The sequence below is a fragment of the Thalassophryne amazonica genome, chromosome 10, assembly GCF_902500255.1.
Source record: "Thalassophryne amazonica chromosome 10, fThaAma1.1, whole genome shotgun sequence".
Classification (NCBI taxonomy): domain Eukaryota; kingdom Metazoa; phylum Chordata; class Actinopteri; order Batrachoidiformes; family Batrachoididae; genus Thalassophryne; species Thalassophryne amazonica.
Genome location: NC_047112.1, coordinates 29,863,294 through 29,883,217, shown reverse-complemented (window position 1 = coordinate 29,883,217; position 19,924 = coordinate 29,863,294). Strand labels below are relative to the sequence as shown.

The 19,924-nt window shown below is 41.8% G+C and overlaps 1 protein-coding gene across 1 annotated transcript in view; it reads left to right on the top strand.

The window, feature by feature from the left end:
- qsox1 (quiescin Q6 sulfhydryl oxidase 1) overlaps nucleotides 1–19,375 on the top strand; it is a 121,966-nt gene extending 102,591 nt beyond the window's left edge. Inside the window, 4 exon segments of the mRNA XM_034179681.1 lie at nucleotides 357–492; nucleotides 3,466–3,642; nucleotides 18,087–18,248; nucleotides 18,347–19,375. Coding sequence (XP_034035572.1) covers nucleotides 357–492; nucleotides 3,466–3,642; nucleotides 18,087–18,248; nucleotides 18,347–19,140 — 1,269 coding nt within the window. The 3' untranslated portion in view covers nucleotides 19,141–19,375.
- Nucleotides 19,376–19,924: the final 549 nt, after the last annotated feature.

The following is a 19,924-nucleotide window of genomic DNA, read 5'->3' as shown; positions in this document are numbered from 1 at the left end:
GTGGGGCCCTCATATTGCAGTGTGACTCTTAGTATGATTCATAGCACACTAATGAAGGGAGCTTCTTTGTAGCATTCTGGGTGTAAGATGACCCATGTTTAGCAATGAAAAGTTCATCAATGGATACATACTCTGCATGTGGTGGTGGTATTTTTGTTTGCTTTTTTGTGGTTGGGACTTAACAGCCCAGATGTGTTGCAGATAACCTGCTGTACTGTAATAGCTCAGCTCGACAATCCCAATTTCAGTGCGTTTCCATGGAAAAATTGATATTGTGTTCCATTTCTGTCCAAAGGCTGCAGCAGTATCTTATTTATGCAACTTAATGGTCCCTTGTTCATTTCTCTGTCTCTTAGTCTCCAAACGCTGCTTTACCTGAAGGAGTAAGGTGGGTGGGCTGTCAAGGTTCTCAGCCTCAATTTAGACGTTACCCTTGTGGAATGTGGACCCTCTTCCATGTGCTCACTGTCCAGGCCAACTCTGAAGGCTCAGGTACTGCCTGTATAGGATACATGCAGTTTATTAGATTCTTTAACTGTGGGGGAAAAAAACTGCGATTACATGAAGACGGTTGCACTGAAGATGTGGGCTTTGAGGTTTTGTCATCAAACTAACCCTGAAATTTATTTTTGTGAACTGGCACATATTGCGCATTGCACAGAAAAGATGGACACAGATCCAGTAAAACACAAAGAAATCCAATGACTGTATCTATTTTTATCTACATATTGACCATATTTAATTATTCTTTTCCATGTTTTATTGGTGTAAAATTGACCCTAATTTTGACTGAGAAAAAGGATTATGAAATGTGAGTGGTGCATAAAACGGGCATGTGACCGCAGGCTTCTATCCTGACAGAAACGTTAATCTCACACAGAGAAAGAGAGGTTAATCCCAAGGTTTACGGACCATCATGTGACCTGCAGATGGCTGACCAAAAGGGAAGACCATCTGGCTCCCCACAGACCCCTGTCATAGTGCTTGGATCTGCACTGTACACGCATACTGCGCTGTAACATAAATGCATGATGTATCTAGGAAAGCATAGAATAGATAAGTCACTGGAGGTGTGAACATAGCACGTGCACATCCTCATGACACACTCAGCGCACACCCAGACAGATTCCCACCAGCATTACAGTTCATCCAATGGCCGAAGTCAGGTGACAACAAAGCCATTTTGGAAAAACGTCCGGAAAATATGGTTGTGCGCTGTTGAAGTCCTGAGATAGTCGTGCAGTCACCATTCACACAGAGGGTTAACTGTATTTAATCTCCAGGTTGGGTTACCCCATTATCATAGATTATTCATCCCACTATGGGGTTAACCCTAACCCAACTCCCTGTGACTGCAGTGCCACGAGAAAGCTTTCAGGCTACAGAGCAGGTTTACAGCATGTTTTAAAAATCTGTCAGCACATGGGATCACAATGCCCATGTCTTTTATGCACCACTTAATGTTATTTTTAAATAATCTGAACTAAATTATTTTTGTGTGTTTTGCTTCTTCACTTGTGCTCGGGTTGCCACAGCACCTCCAGTATGGTTCTGCATCTTGGGATTTAAGATAGAATATATGTCTATCGTCATTGCATCTCTGCAACCATTCTGGTGGCACTGCCAAACAGCTGTACACAAAAAAACAACACAACAGCAGCAAACAACAAACAAACTGGACAGCAAGACCTTCTTAGAATATAAAAAAAGGTGCTTAATAAATTATTAATGTGCTTAAAGCTTAGTGAGGTAGGATAGTTTTAGATATGTAAACAGACTTAATTATTTTTCGTACATGTTAATATCTGTTACTGAGTGTTTGTGTTTGTGGGAGGGGGGCGGAGTGGGGTGGAGTGATGGAAGCTACAACTCTGGGGGAAAAGCTGTTCCTTAGCCTGTTAGTCTGTGTCCTTATAGTGCGGTACCTCTTCCCTGACAGCAGAGAATGGCAAATGGGGCATGTCCCGGGTGGATGTTTTCCTTGCAGATGCTAGTTGCCCTTTTTTTTTTTTTTTTTTTTTTATGCAACTCCAGATTTGCTTTTCAAAATACTGATTAAGTGTTTCTGGGACTTGCAAGGCTCTGCTTTAACTTCGTACAACTGCAACAACCAGTGCAAACTGTGTGTTTCCAGCTCCACCATCTACTTTTGTTTGTTCAAGTAAGAAGGCGTTATGTGTAAACTAACTGGCTCGAGTGGATTATAAATCAGAGGGTGTGGTGAAGGATCACTGTCTTCTCAGCCGAAACATCACTTGTCTGATAGTTATTGTACTGATGGCGCAGAATAGCAGCTATGAAACTACAACATTGCAAATCTGCAGATGGTGACTTCATGAAAAGGGGAAAAAAAAACATGATAATGCAAATGCAGATGACAAATATGAGTTGGATTAATTTAGTGATCAGTACAGAGTGTTTTACTGAAGCTACAGTTACTAGTTAGGTGTTGTGGGTCTTTCAACTGCCCCTGTTTTTTTTCAGGGTTGCCACAGCAGATTCGCATTGGGATTTGACACAATTTTTACACTGGATGCCCTGTCTGATTCAACTTGGAGGAACACACTCAGCCTCCTGGTCATCCCAAGCAGTGTTCCAGCCAGGTGCTAATTGGGATCTGCTCTGTTACACTTCTGAGGTCTGACAGGATCAAGTGCACACAAGCTGACTGGCCGCACCTGCTGGTCAGAGAACATGATTATTTGCATTTTTCAGAAGCAGCCTGTAATTTTTCTACTTTTCACCTTGTAATTATTTGCAGTGTGTTAAATGGACTGCATTTATATACCACTTTTCCATCTGCATCAGACGCTCAAAGCACTTCACAAATAATGCATCACATCCACCCTGATGTGAGGGTGCTGCCGTACAAGGTGATCACTACACACTGGGAGCAACTAGGGGATTAATTAAGGACCTTGCCCAAGTGGGAGGTTAGTGATTTTCCAGTCAGGCTGGGATTTGAACCGAGGATCCTCTAGTCTCAAGCCCAACACTTTAACCACTAGACATTTATTTGTTCATCACAAATAAATGCAAGGTGTGAGAAGGCCACAAGACCAGTCTGGATTTAAAGGACTCACCAGACTCGAGCTGTTGCATGTCTCAAAGGTTCACTAACATGAAGAAATAAATCAAAATCTCACTCTGAATCTTTGATGTGTGTAGTTCAGCCATCCATCACAGACACAATTCTCTTGTCCTTACTCCATGGATCAAGTTCTCATCAAGATATCGCCATGTGTGACAACCCAACACACACACACCCGCACACACTGCTTGCTAGTGGTGTCTGAGGAGCTGGTATATCACATGCTTAATGTTACATGTAGCCTGAAATGAGTTCGTCTGTCAGATTGTTTGGTTTACCATGAAGCCTAGGTCTACCTGCTGTTTATTTATGAATACAGTACATTTATCAGGTATTTTTGTTAACTGCCTTGAGATGCCGTTATTCCACTCCAGAGCCCAAGGAGGTGCTGAATGCAATGAGTGGTTACATCCAGAGCTTCTTCGGCTGCAGGGAGTGCGCTGGACACTTTGGCAAAATGGTGAAGGAGGGTCTGGGACAGGTGTCCACTCTGTCCTCATCAGTCATGTGGATGTGGTCCAGACACAATCGCGTTAACAACCGACTGGCAGGTAGGAGCCACTGGTTTTGTAAAATTGTTTGGTGAAAAGTAAAACTCATCATTCCAACATTCCTGTAAAAAGTTCTCTTAGAATGTGTCCCATATTTTCCATGAACTTTACAGATTGTGATGCTGCCTCTTTGGAAATTTGAGATTATGTTTTGATAGGTGTCCTCCTTCTGACAGACATGATGTTCCAGTGATTTTTGCTCTTTGAGTTCTTCACTGAAAAACTCAAAGATTTGTCAAATAAAAAGTAATTTACAGGAAAGAAATTAATTAGGTGCATATTAATTATGCACCTGTTACTTCCTGCTGTACTTCAGGTAGCTCAGTACTGACCAGCCCATTTTCTAGTATCTGTCCAGTGCTGTGTCCCAATGCAGGGTTTGCACCCTTCTAAGGGCTGCGTCCCAAAAACCTCTCCAGGCTTTAGCCCTTCAGATACAGCAGAGGCCAGAACAAATTGTTCTGAAATTAGACTGTCTAGCCCATGGAGTGTTTTGCTGTTGTCATAATGTTTAGTTATTCCTCGGCCTCCTTTAGCAGTAACGGTACTTGTAATAAGTGTAGCTTATTCGTAGCTTTGGAGGTCAGGCTGGGCGAATTGGAGACTCGGCTCCGCACCGTGGAAAATTCTACAGCTAGCCAGGCCCCTATAGTCGGTGCGGACCAAGGTAGCTTAGCCGCCGTTAGTTCCCCCCTGGCAGATCCCGAGCAGCCGGGAAAGCAGGCCGACTGGGTGACTGTGAGGAGGAAGCGTAGCCCTAAACGGAAGCCCCGTGTACACCGCCAACCCGTTCACATTTCTAACCGTTTTTCCCCACTTGACGACACACCCGCCGAGGATCAAACTCTGGTTATTGGCGACTCTGTTTTGAGAAATGTGAAGTTAGCGACACCAGCAACCATAGTCAATTGTCTTCCGGGGGCCAGAGCAGGCGACATTGAAGGAAATTTGAAACTGCTGGCTAAGGCTAAGCGGAAATTTGGTAAGATTGTAATTCACGTCGGCAGTAATGACACCCGGTTACGCCAATCGGAGGTCACTAAAATTAACAGTAAATCGGTCTGTAACTTTGCAAAAACAGTGTCGGACTCTGTAGTTTTCTTTGGGCCCCTCCCCAATCAGACCGGGAGTGACATGTTTAGCCGCATGTTCTCCTTGAATTGCTGGCTGTCTGAGTGGTGTCCAAAAAATGAGGTGGGCTTCATAGATAATTGGCAAAGCTTCTGGGGAAAACCTGGTCTTGTTAGGAGAGACGGCATCCATCCCACTTTGGATGGAGCAGCTCTCATTTCTAGAAATCTGGACAATTTTCTTAAATCCTCCAAACCGTGACTATCCAGGGTTGGGACCAGGAAGCAGAGTTGTAGTGTTACACACCTCTCTGCAGCTTCCTCTCCCCCTGCCATCCCCTCATTACCCATCCCCATAGAGACGGTGCCTGCTCCCAGACTACCAATAACCAGCAAAAATCTATTTAAGCATAAAAATTCAAAAAGAAAAAATAATATAGCACCTTCAACTGCACCACAGACTAAAACAGTTAAATGTGGTCTATTAAACATTAGGTCTCTCTCTTCTAAGTCCCTGTTGGTAAATGATATAATAATTGATCAACATATTGATTTATTCTGCCTTACAGAAACCTGGTTACAGCAGGATGAATATGTTAGTTTAAATGAGTCAACACCCCCGAGTCACACTAACTGTCAGAATGCTCGTAGCACGGGCCAGGGCGGAGGATTAGCAGCAATCTTCCATTCCAGCTTAATTAATCAAAAACCCAGACAGATTTGAAAGCTTGACTCTTAGTCTTGTCCATCCAAATTGGAAGTCCCAAAAACCAGTTTTATTTGTTATTATCTATCGTCCACCTGGTCGTTACTGTGAGTTTCTCTGTGAATTTTCAGACCTTTTGTCTGATTTAGTGCTTAGCTCAGATAAGATAATTATAGTGGGCGATTTTAACATCCATACAGATGCTGAGAATGACAGCCTCAACACTGCATTTAATCTATTATTAGACTCTATTGGCTTTGCTCAAAAAGTAAATGAGTCCACCCACCACTTTAATCATATCTTAGATCTTGTTCTGACTTATGGTATGGAAATAGAAGACTTAACAGTATTCCCTGAAAACTCCCTTCTGTCTGATCATTTCTTAATAACATTTACATTTACTCTGATGGACTACCCAGCAGTGGGGAATAAGTTTCATTACACTAGAAGTCTTTGAGAAAGCGCTGTAACTAGGTTTAAGGATATGATTCCTTCTTTATGTTCTCTAATGCCATATACCAACACAGTGCAGAGTAGCTACCTAAACTCTGTAAGTGAGATAGAGTATCTCGTCAATAGTTTTACATCCTCATTGAAGACAACTTTGGATGCTGTAGCTCCTCTGAAAAAGAGAGCTTTAAATCAGAAGTGCCTGACTCCGTGGTATAACTCACAAACTCGTAGCTTAAAGCAGATAACCTGTAAGTTGGAGAGGAAATGGCGTCTCACTAATTTAGAAGATCTTCACTTAGCCTGGAAAAAAGAGTCTGTTGCTCTATAAAAAGCCCTCCGTAAAGCTAGGACATCTTTCTACTCATCACTAATTGAAGAAAATAAGAACAACCCCAGGTTTCTTTTCAGCACTGTAGCCAGGCTGACAGAGTCAGAGCTCTATTGAGCTGAGTATTCCATTAACTTTAACTAGTAATGACTTCATGACTTTCTTTGCTAACAAAATTTTAACTATTAGAGAAAAAATTACTCATAACCATCCCAAAGACGTATCGTTATCTTTGGCTGCTTTCAGTGATGCCGGTTTTTGGTTAGACTCTTTCTCTCCGATTGTTCTGTCTGAGTTATTTTCATTAGTTACTTAATCCAAACCATCAACATGTTTATTAGACCCCATTCCTACCAGGCTGCTCAAGGAAGCCCTACCATTATTTAATGCTTCGATCTTAAATATGATCAATCTATCTTTGTTAGTTGGCTATGTACCACAGGCTTTTAAGGTGGCAGTAATTAAACCATTACTTAAAAAGCCATCACTTGACCCAGCTATCTTAGCTAATTATAGGCCAATCTCCAACCTTCCTTTTCTCTCAAAAATTCTTGAAAGGGTAGTTGTAAAACAGCTAACTGATCATCTGCAGAGGAATGGTCTATTTGAAGAGTTTCAGTCAGGTTTTAGAATTCATCATAGTACAGAAACAGCATTAGTGAAGGTTACAAATGATCTTCTTATGGCCTCGGACAGTGGACTCATCTCTGTGCTTGTTCTGTTAGACCTCAGTGCTGCTTTTGATACTGTTGACCATAAAATTTTATTACAGAGATTAGAGCATGCCATAGGTATTAAAGGCACTGCGTTGCGGTGGTTTGAATCATATTTGTCTAATAGATTACAATTTGTTCATGTAAATGGGGAATCTTCTTCACAGACTAAAGTTAATTATGGAGTTCCACAAGGTTCTGTGCTAGGACCAATTTTATTCACTTTATACATGCTTCCCTTAGGCAGTATTATTAGACGGTATTGCTTAAATTTTCATTGTTACGCAGATGATACCCAGCTTTATCTATCCATGAAGCCAGAGGACACACACCAATTACCTAAACTGCAGGATTGTCTTACAGACATAAAGACATGGATGACCTCTAATTTCCTGCTTTTAAACTCAGATAAAACTGAAGTTATTGTACTTGGTCCCACAAATCTTAGAAACATGGTGTCTAACCAGATCCTTACTCTGGATGGCATTACCCTGAGCTCTAGTAATACTGTGAGAAATCTTGGAGTCATTTTTGATCAGGATATGTCATTCAAAGCGCATATTAAACAAATATGTAGGACTGCTTTTTTGCATTTACGCAATATCTCTAAAATCAGAAAGGTCTTGTCTCAGAGTGATGCTGAAAAACTAATTCATGCATTTATTTCCTCTAGGCTGGACTATTGTAATTCATTATTATCAGGTTGTCCTAAAAGTTCCCTAAAAAGCCTTCAGTTAATTCAAAATGCTGCAGCTAGAGTACTGACGGGGACTAGAAGGAGAGAGCATATGTCACCCATATTGGCCTCTCTTCATTGGCTTCCTGTTAATTCTAGAATAGAATTTAAAATTCTTCTTCTTACTTATAAGGTTTTGAATAATCAGGTCCCATCTTATCTTAGGGACCTCGTAGTACCATATCACCCCAATAGAGCGCTTCGCTCTCAGACTGCAGGCTTACTTGTAGTTCCTAGGGTTTGTAAGAGTAGAATGGGAGGCAGAGCCTTCAGCTTTCAGGCTCCTCTCCTGTGGAACCAGCTCCCAATTCAGATCAGGGAGACAGACACCCTCTCTACTTTTAAGATTAGGCTTAAAACTTTCCTTTTTGCTAAAGCTTATAGTTAGGGCTGGATCAGGTGACCCTGAACCATCCCTTAGTTATGCTGCTATAGACGTAGACTGCTGGGGGGTTCCCATGATGCATTGTTTCTTTCTCTTTTTGCTCTGTATGCACCACTCTGCATTTAATCATTAGTGATCGATCTCTGCTCCCCTCCACAGCATGTCTTTTTCCTGGTTCTCTCCCTCAGCCCCAACCAGTCCCAGCAGAAGACTGCCCCTCCCTGAGCCTGGTTCTGCTGGAGGTTTCTTCCTGTTAAAAGGGAGTTTTTCCTTCCCACTGTAGCCAAGTGCTTGCTCACAGGGGGTCGTTTTGACCGTTGGGGTTTTACATAATTATTGTATGGCCTTACCTTACAATATAAAGCACCTTGGGGCAACTGTTTGTTGTGATTTGGCGCTATATAAAAAAATTGATTGATTGATTGTACATATGGAGCCTAAAAGTGTCCTTTAAAACAAACAAAAAAACACAACCAGTTTTGTCTTGGGGGGAATCATGCAGTGATTCATGGGATTTTTGGACCATGAAGGATGCACCGGATACATCCTTCATTTGCAGGAGAAAGAGGGCTGCAAATGTCAACCACTTCTCAAGCAGCCTTTTGAAAGGGACAGCCCGGTCGCACCAATTATAGCATGAGTGTCCCACAGTTATAGCCTTAGAAGCGTGCAGCCACTGAATTAGGACACAAGCCAAGCAGTAGTTTCATTGATGAAACACTGCCGAGTCCAGTCTGGGAGCAGCCACGGGTGTGTCGCAAGTCACCGCATCCATGGAACAGTCTTTGGTCCTGGATGGTAACCACCTAAGCAGACAACTGCTCCATCCCCACCTCTTAAAAGTAAGCGTGGGCATCACCTTGGCCTTCTCCAGCCACTGGGGTCCTCAACACTGATGCACCTATGTTCTAGTGATGCACAGGAGAGGGATGACAAAATAAGAGCGGTTAAAATAAGATTTTTTTTTTTCATCTTCATGTATTATCCTGGGGTTTTTCTTATTTTTATTTTAACATTATATATACATGTTTTGTCTGTATGATTCCTTATTGGCCGAATAAACAATCCAAACAAAGGTATTTGGAATCCCTCCCACCTGATGTTTTCCATCCTAACGTTTCTTCTTGTCACTCCTTGTGTGTCACTGTTCACACTTCTGTAACATGAACGTGAACTTTTTTCCTCTTTGAAACATTCCCAGTCTTATCATGTGGTCAGTTTATCTTTGTAACACAGCTGAAGGAGTGAGGAGGGGAGAGAGAACAGATCCTGAGATCAGACACCAGCTGTCACCTCGTCTTAGCCACAAAGTATTATCAGTTTCAGCCTCACCCATTTTCTCCTCTCGTTCCTACTTTTTCTCATAGCTTAGCTTTGATTTCCTCGCACATGACACCATCTCCTCTCTGATTATTCATCACTCCTCTTATTTCAATAAATCCTGCTCTTGTGTCTCGTCCTCGTGCACTCTAACCCAGACATTTCCACTCTGCCGCACTGCAGGAAGCAGGACGTGCATGTTTGAGGAATCTGAGGTCATCAATCCGTGTCATCCATTTAAAAGGGGCCAACTCGGCATATGGCCCAATTATTGCCTCTGAGTAGGCAAAATTTCAGCTCTTTCTTCTGCAGCATTTTGTTGCATTTGTCGTACTACCTGTCGTCGCTCTGTTGAAATCTGCAAACGCGTCTCTTCTTTGACCGTGCTGTTCTGCACGTGTGTTGAGCGTGACTAATAAACAGCTCTTTAGTGTTCCTCCTCCTCTCGTGTGTGTATGTGTGTGTGTGTGTGTGTGTGTGTGTGTGTGTGTGTTTATATGGTTTTTATTAGGCACAGGCCAGTCATTAACAGCCCACTTTGTTAAATCACTGCCTTTTGTTTGTGTTGACTGGTCCCTCCTCTCTATCACAGACAGCTTGTGTCCTGAACAGCCGGGGCCGGGAGGACGCCTGTCCCTGCGTGTGTCTGCTCCCCAGACACTTAAACACTATTCAGGCTTTTCCTTCTCATCCTGCAGCCCTCTTTCCCCCTCGATTTCTGTGTCTTTCACGCTCTCCTGGGACTCATATCCTCCGCTTGACAAGTAATAGCAGAGCATCCTCCGAGGATGGGTCCCAGAGGAACCAGCCCTGTTTCCGCACATGCACGCACAATTCCCAGAGCACTGTGTGATAGCAGGTGGCAAACACCAAGCCACACACACACACACACACACACACACACACACACACACACACACACACACACACACACATCCACACCCTTGCATGAGTCAACACCCCTCCCCTCCTGCACAGACACAGCCCTCCCAAGCATGGATCAAGTAGTGGCGTGTTGCGTGGATGGAGTTACTCAGCGTGGTGGGTGAGTTTAACTCCTTGGGGGATAAGCTGGGCGAATCAGAAGGAGAGAGGGAGGAGCTGAGGTTTTGTAGCATTGAGTGGCAGCGTCTCCCAGAGGAGCGCACACTCCATCCTTCCATCCACTCAACCCCTCATCTCCCTTTTCCTAAAGTGGAGCTTTTTAGCATACTCTCCCACCCACCTCCCCCTTTCAAGAGCAGCCATGCATGAAAGCACATCTATTTGTAAAGCAGCTGAGCAATTAATTTAGCTGGCAACAAAGAGGCCCCAGGGCCCTCGGCCTCACACCAGCAGAATTAAGACCCGCGGCAGCGCGGTCCTGTTGCTGCTTGTCAACAGGCTGAGACTGACTCGCATTTCTGCACACAGAGCAGCACTGCTGCAGGCATGCAGAGCCGCCCGCGCAGTGGCTGCAAGTTTTGATGCATAATGTAAACTGTTCATTTTATTATGCAACAGACTGTTCAGATTTTTGAATTAGTCTGGTCTCCTCTTTAAGATTTCTGACATCTGTTGTGCTTGACATCCTCCATGAAGGCTCAGAATCACGTGCAGTTTCAGAATTACTGCTGAGGTGGCTTGTTTGACGTGCTGGACAATACATATTTATACCTGATGAATATGTATGACGGTGATGATGGCATCTCTGTGACAGGCCATTGTGGCAATCTCAATATGTCTGGTACGGCTAAAGTCACCCTGGCTCCAAACATGGCAAGCTGATTAGAATAAGGACAGAGACATGCGGCATTGATTGTGCGTGCAATCCTGTCTGCTGAAATGTATAAAAGCCTCTGCATAGCCGTGCACTGCAACCCATCCACAACACTGTAAAATTGATGTATGTTTTATGTAAAGCACTGTATGTTGAGTACGTACAGACATGCATATGACTGAGATTAATCTTGGACAACAGAGAGGAGGAGGGAGAAGGGATGAAGGTGGAGGGGGATGTAAATTGACAGTGCTGTAAAGTGGCAGATCTGCTGCAGCTCTGTTTTTTTTTTTTCCACACAGTAGTCTGTTAGTGACAACAAATAATTTATTGCTAGACATTGCCACGCATTTGTGTCCTTGTGAATATTTGTGTACCTGTCGAAGATCAAGCCTGTATACAGCCGGCTCCATAGATACTTGGACGTTTATCAGTTGAGCGATCAAGGAAGTTGAAGCACATTTTATGTGTCCAGTAATTTTAGTTTGAGGAGTCACCAATCTAGTGGCTTAAGAAATTTACCTGCAGATCTAAAGATCAGTAGTATAATTCCAAGTATTGGGACTTGACCCCACCCCCCTGCGTGTCTGGATAAAATGTCATTTGCATTGTAGGAGTCCACTCATCAGTAAATGGGTGCCAACAAATGACCTACAGTGGACAAGCATCTCATCCAAGGTGGTTCATGCCATGGAAACCAGAGATCAGCACTAGACTGTCCACATTGGCCTCATAGGATTAATAAATAATGTTCTTTTTCTTATTATTCTTTATCATTATCAAAGTAGCAGTAATAGTATTTTTATTTTATATATTTATTTTTTACAAACAGATCTAATTTTGGCATATTGCCACTGGTTTATATTTTATGGTAAATATTGGTATTTTGTTGCATTCTACACAGGTACACTTCCCTGCAGGAAGGTATTCTTGATATAGCCGACTAAACACATGTTCCTTTACCAGGAAAGAATTCTGTCATCTGCCACATATGTTTTTCACAGTCTTCTGGAATTTTTAATTGTTTAAGGGCTGACCAGTGTGAACTCAGTTAAGACATTGGGGAGGGTTGTGGAGGCAGCAGAGAAGATTATTAGGGCTAGCCTGCCAACCACTGGTGAACTGGCAGAGCAGTGCTGCTTGTTCAGGGCAAGAAGGATAATCAGGGACACTTTACATCCCTTTAACAATCTGTTTTCCCTCCTGCCCTCAGACAGAATCTGAATCTGCAAAACATGTACAAGTAGATTCAGGGACAGCTTTTGCCTAACTGGCAGTTAAATACAAATCGATAGGAAAAAAAAAATCTGTGCAATATAGAATGTACGAAGTTGAATACACTTTAGCATCTGGTAGCATATTTAGCCTTGTAGCATCTTCATATGTGCAATATTCCATGTCCTTTATTTATTTATTGCATGTTGTGTATACAGTTATCAATAGGTTTAAAAAAAAACTTTCTCACTATCACACACCTTGGACTGGCATTATGGGCTTTTTTCTGTTTATCTATTCATGCAGTGGATCGATATTTCATTGTGTGACGGCATCTGGGATTTTTTTAATGAATGACAATAAAAACGAGTCTAAGTCCAAGAATTACAACCCCAATTCCAATGATGTTGGGATGTTGTGTAAAATGTAAAGAAAAACAGAATACAATGATTTGCAAATCCTCTTCAACCTATATTTAATTGAATACACCACAAAGACAAGATATTTAATGTTCAAACTGATAAACTTGTTTTTGTATTTGATCATTTCGAAATGGCTGCTTGCAACATGTTTCAAAAAAGCTGGGACGGTGGTATATTTACAACTGTGTTACATCACCTTTCCTTCTAACACTCAATAAGTGTTTGGGAACTAAGGACACTAATTGTTGAAGCTTTGAAGGTGGAATTTTTTCCCATTCTTGCTTGATGTACGACTTCAGTTGTTCAACAGTCCTGGGTCTCCGTTGTCATATTTTGCGCTTCATAATGTGCCACACATTTTCAATGGGTAACGGGTCTGGACTGCAGGCAGGCCAGTCTAGTACTCGCACTCTTTTACTATGAAGCCACGCTGTTGTAACACGTGCAGAATGTGGCTTGGCATTGTCTTGCTGAAATAAGCATGGACGTCCCTGAAAAAGACGTTGCTTGGATGGCGGCATGTGTTGCTCCAAAACCTGGATGTACCTTTCGGCGTTGATGGTGCCATCACAGATGTGTAAGTTGTCCATGCCATGGGCACTAACACACCCCCATACCATCACAGATGCTGGCTTTTGAACTTTGTGCTGGTAACAATCTGGATGGTCTTTTTCCTCTTTTGTCCGGAGGACATGATTTCCACGATTTCCAAAAACAGTTTGAAATGTGGACTCATCAGACCACAGCACACTTTTCCACTTTGTGTCTGTCCATTTCAAATGAGCTCGTGCCCAGAGAAGGCAGCGGCGTTTCTGGATGTTGTTGATGTATGGCTTTCGCTTTGCATGGTAGAGTTTTAACTTGCATTTGTAGATGTAGCGACGAACTGTTAACTGACAATGGTTTTCTGAAGTGTCCTGAACCCACGCAGTAAGATCCTTTACGCAATGGTGTTGGTTTTTTATGCAGTGCTGCCTGAGGGATCTAAGGTCACGGGCATTGTGTTGGTTTTCGGCATTGCCGCTTATGTGTAGAAAGTTCTCCAGATTCTCTGAATCTTCTGATTATATTATGGACTGTAGATGATGGAATCCCTAAATTCCTTGTAATTGAACATTGAGAAACATCGTTCTTAAACTGTTCGACTATTTTTTCACGCAGTTGTTCACAAAGTGGTGATCCTCGCCCCATCTTTGCTTGTGAATAGCTGAGCCTTTTGGGGATGCCCCTTTTATACCCAATCATGACACTCACCTGTTTCCAATTAGGTGTTTTTTGTTGTTGTTGTGTTTTTGTTTTTTTTTTTGTTTTTTTGAGCATTCATCAACTTTCAAAGTCTTTTGTTGCCCCTGGCCCAACTTTTTCGAAATGTGTTACAGGCATCCATTTCAAAATGAGCAAATATTTGCACAAAAACAACAAAGTTTATCAGTTTGAACATTAAATATCTTGTCTTTGTGGTGTATTCAATTAAATATAGGTTGAAGAGGATTTGCAAATCATTGTATTCTGTTTTTATTTACATTTTACACAGTGTCCCGACTTCATTGGAACTGGGGTTGTAGATCTGTCACACATTTTTAATTTTTATTGATGTCACACATATTTAATTATATTGATCATCAGCAATAGATCGCAAACAGAAGAGTAAGCTCCAGCCCATTAATTTGCTTGTTTGGAAAACAAACTGAGTCCATAGTACACCTTCTTTCAAGTGATCTCTGAGCACCCACGAGTCCATTTACTTGTGAACTTTTGGGGGGGTGGCCAAATGTACAAAATACACATACCCAATTTGGATGTACAAACCCTCAAATTACATCTCTCTAAATAAACCTGAAATCGGCATCTTGATGTCGTATTCGTAATTTGCTTTCAAATCCAATATTCTGCAAAAGTGGAAATGTATTATTAAAATTAAAAAAGTCAGCACCTAAATATTCATTGAGAGACTGTAATTTACACACTGTGTACATATACTCTGGGTTAGTGGGACGTATATACATAAAAGAAAACATCTTAAAGAGAAAGTTTTAATTAATTAGAGGGGCAGCTCCCCTCTGAGGATTCTGCTGCTCTCATCTTCAATTTGGAGATTGGACTCACTTTGTAGAGGGTGCTGAGGGGACAGGTGGTCCAGAGAACTGAGGTCTGCCGCCTGAGAACAGGGCTCGTGTGTTTGTACATGCAGAGAAGCTGTCCACTTTGGCCACATCTATTATCTCACCACCCCGCCCACTGGGACATCCCACAAGCCCATTGATCATTGTTAGACCCCGTCACCCACACGTGCATGTACACACACACACACACACACACACACACACGTGCATACACACACAAAAATGTCAATCCCCCAGATTACAAGCTCAAACCACACAGCCAGATGATTTACATACACACACTTAAGCACATACATGCACATATGCATATTGGCACTTAGATTTTACGAGCCGTGTGACAAAATCAAATGGGTTCAGCACAGATTGCATCCAGTCCTCAAGACGCTCCTCAAGTCAGCGCACCAAGAATGGATGAAGCAATTGTCTGAAAGCTTGTTTGATTACTGTATGCGACACTGAATGTGGGTCACCTCAACATTTTACTTTTCGGTTTTCATATCTGCTGTCAGTTTGAAAGTTGATTTCTGTAAAGAATATGTAAACAAAGCAAAGTATTCAATTTGAGAGTAGAGTTACTTCAAACGATCATAAAAACTGTGTTAAGAACTACATCATCTGAATGATTGCAAGTATTCATTATTTTACTCAAAACAAATGTACAGATTATTGTAAAATGTGTAAGAGAAAAGATTACAGTTGGGGTGTGTCTTCAAAAAGGTGTAAAACTGGGAAATGTAAAAGAATCTTGTCTTTTTCAAGATACAGCGTGGTAATGAAAGCAAATTCATAAAGCCTAAAGGAGAGGTTGGCTCCTGGATGCCTGCAGGTCCAGATAAAGTGGAAAAGACAGGAACTTTACCAATAAATTACTGTTGTGAAAGGGTGTTTTTGTACAGGGGGGTAAATTTAGATTTTGATCCTGGTAGTGAACATACAGACCCTGTGCTGACTGTAGCCTTTAAATCTAAAATTCATATTCTGACATGGATGCATATTCCTGAGTCATCCAGCAAGAGGTAGCACAATACATCTTTTTTTCTTCTTCTTTTTTCCATCAAGACTTCACAAGAATATTTGAAACATGGGTGTTCCATAAGTTTTGGAACAGTGTTCAGTACTAAAGAAATTTTTTTGGCACCATCCCCAACTTTTGACCCATTTAATTCTGGTTTTACTTTCCTGTTCTGTGGTGTTATTATTTTACATGTAGATATATAGTAGCATCTTGCTCATGGGAGTCCACGGGCTCTAGATTGGGTAGTGTTTATAAAATAGGTAGCTGATATTTTCAAGGGTGGTAATAAATTATTCAAAGTTTCTATAATGACTTGGAATGGCATGTGAGTCCAGAATGTTTTTAGAACCTTAGACCTCAACAATTTTTTAGAAGAACTCAACTCTTTTATTTCCTGTTAATTATGTAATTCTTTTTATGTTAATTTACTGTTTTAATATATTTATAAGTTGTTTAGGTTCTTGTTATCATATACACAGTGTTATTATTATTATTATTATTATCAGTGTTTTATTTTTAGTTCTATTTTGTAATTTCATTTTTAAATGGATCACAATGGAAATAAGTGTTTCACTTTCTTCTCATCCATGTATTTTTAACATATTTACAATTATATTATGTATTTGCATTGAACTTAAGTAAAATTGCGCACACATGCTTTTAATGTATAGATGACTTACTCCCCCCTGCTGGAATGGCATGTTAGTGCCGAATGTAATTATCAATGTCTGTTGTTCAGTGTTGCTAGCCAGTATCCGTAGTTTCTCCAAAAATATTAGTCCTGTCAACATTCCATTTTGGTGGTGTTCATCCTTGACCCAAAATACATAAGCATACCAAATGGCAAATGTCAGTTCTCCACAGTTTGTTCATGATCAAAGTTATACAGGCACACATGCATGCAAAGCTTTTTGTCTTTTCTGCATTCTGCCACAAGCAGGTGCCTTTCACCATTTCAGCAAAATGTCAAGACTTTGGCACAGGGACATTGTGCCATTGCTTAGGGAGAGCCGTGGACTATTGATGTTGTTTAAAAATGCAAAAGTGCTTTTTATCTGATTACTCCATTAATCGCCAGAATAATCGATAGAATTCTCGATTACAAAAATAATCGATAGCTGCAGCCCTAGGCAGAAGACATCAAATGCACTTCATTTCTCACGCATGGTAATGGCGACATGATACTTAACTAAACTGACTAAACCAATTGAACCACAAAAATGATCAGTCAATAACACTAACACTGTTAAACTAGCATGAACCACAATAACATTTAAAACCCTGAACTTCCATGGTGCATTGCAGCACAACATCGATTGTTCACTGTTGTTGGATAATATCACTAATTTCTCCAATTTCTCCAAACATATTAGTCCAATCAACTTTCCGTTTTTGCAGCATTCATCCTTACCCCAAAATACATAAGTATACCAAACAACAAATGTCAGCTTTCCCCAGTTTCTACGTGATCAAAGCCATACACACACAGGTGTACACGTACACAGAAGCCACTTGGCTGTTAAAATGTGTGTGTGTGTGTGTGTGTGTGTGTGTGTGTGTGTGTGTGTGTGTGTGTGTGTGTGTGTGTGTGTGTGTGTGTGTGTGTGTGTGTGTGTGTGTGTGTGTGTGTGAGACAAAGTGGTGAATCATGTTTTTCCCCATGGTTGCAAGCTTAAGTTGTTAAGTGTGTATCAAACGTTCACCACATTTTAATCATTTCATTCCAGTTATATGCACTTTTAACTTGATATACAAAATGATAGCATTAAATGGTTTACTGTTCGTGTTTATTGCTTCATGGTTAGCACTGTTGCCGGAGCGAAAAGGTCCTGGGATCGCGTCCCACCTGGTCCTTTCTGTGTGAAGTTTGCTTGTTCTCTCTGTTGGCGTAGGTTCCCTCTTTGTGCGCCGGCTTCCTCCCACCTCCAAATACATACATGTTAGGTGAAGTGACCCTGTGATAGGCTGGTGTCTTGTCCAGGGTGTACGCCGCCGCTCGCTCTGACTGCTGGGATGAGTTTCAGCTCCCAGTGACCCTTAAATGACATAAGGAGGACATAGAAAATGAATGGATAAATAACAAAGAATGATGAATATGTGTGAAGTATTGTACTCGAGTACCCCTTCTTCATTCTTCTTTTTTTTCTGAGAATTCTTGTTCTTTTCCAACTATTAAATTGTTGTATTTTTGGCTTCCAGGTGCACTGAGTGAAGACCCCTACTTCCCCAAGATCCAGTGGCCAGCCCCTGAGATGTGTTCAAGCTGCCATTCAGTAAAGAAAAATGGAGAACATGTGTGGAATGAGACAGAAGTTCTACTGTTCCTCCAGTTTTATTTCTCCAAAACCCGTATCCTCACAGGTACAGCTTGACCCTGATTTTTCTTCATGAAAAGCTTATCTACATTTTTACAAATAAGAATTTATCTATCTTTGCATTTCTTTTTGTTACCCTCTCAGACTATCTGGAAGATGAGAACCAGGTCCTGGATAAGCAGAGACAGAAACATGCGAGTCAGCAGCTCGCTGTGGAAGCCCAGAGAGGCATAGCAAGGAAAGCCAGGGAGGTGTTGACACAAGACCTGCCATCACAAGACACTGTGCAAGAGGAGGAAGAGGAGGACGAAGCGCCTGAGGAGGATGAGGAAGGTGGAGAGGGAGGAGCAGCTGCAGCAGATGAGACGGAAGGTAAATTATCTGAGCCACCTAACTGGTCCAAACCTACAGAGGAAGTGGCTCAAGGCCGGCGAAAACGTCACAGGATGCCCATCATAGTGGGTATGAAGCTGCGTGACCTGCAGGAGGACATTGTGGATCTGGACTCATTCGTCAACCACCTCTACAAGGCCAAGGCTCTGGAGCTGGCTGCTTCCACCCGGGTCAAACTGCGCAGCTTACAGAGAAAGGAAGAACAAGAGCCCGCCCCAGGGTTTGAGCTTGGCGCAGAGTTGGACCCGGGGCTCGGTATGATGCACCTGCAGCCTTTGGGATCTGACACAGGCCAACAGAGAAAACAGCTGCACAGACGAGACCTGGCAGGCCAGTACATCGGCGACGACTCTGAGGACAGGGAGTTCAACAACCATCAGTTACACAGCCAGAGCCACCGCGGACGCTGGATCTCAGGATTCTCCAAAGTGGACATCAGCCTGTGTGTCATTCTTTACTTCCTCTCCTCCATGTGCCTGTTGGCCATGTACCTGTTCTTTAAAACCCGTCTAAGTTTACGGCGAGCTAAATTAGCCATGCCTTAATGAAAATATCCAACTGTAACCCGAGACACTGCAATTATTAAAATCCATCAGGTTAATATAGGCTAAAGTAATGGTTAGTATAAAATGAGCTTGATTTTGTTTGAATTAATGGTACCTTACTAATTCATCAGGCGCTGTCATATTAATGTCTGTTTTAAAGGAAGAATTATCAGATTAGGTTGAAACTTGATCTGAGTGAAATTTCTGTGCAAATAAAGGTATTTTTGTAAGTGAATTTCTGCTCCTCATTAGTAAATCTGATTGTTGTTGCTTCAGTGTGACCATATATGAAAGATAAAATCTATAAAACAGGAGTGTTTATTTCTTTATTTTGATGAAGAGAATGCAGCTGCTGTTTCATGTGTAATAGATATATTTTAATGCTAACGACAGTAAGTTGCAGACATTTTCTCCTCACCCTGTGTCCTCTGGGTAAACATTAAGCTTCAGTTGCAATGTTTTAAATATTGCAGTGCAAAAAAATTGTTGAATTATTTGAATGGAAGATTGTGTTTTGGGTCACATTTCTTCAATTCCAGAGGAACCGTTTTGTTTTTCCTTCTTCCACCAATCAGTCACTGGAGTTTTTGTCTTTATGAAGTGTTTCCGTTGATAATCTGATGGCTAAAGCATCAGATGCTTCGTGGTTTCTTTGCAGTCTGTTGCAGTCAGCAGCTGCAGCACGGACAACACATCCGTCACTGTCAACATTACAGCCTGAAGTGCTCCAGATCTCAATTATGTTCTCCCACATGCGACACAAATCAACTTTTCTCCTTTTCTG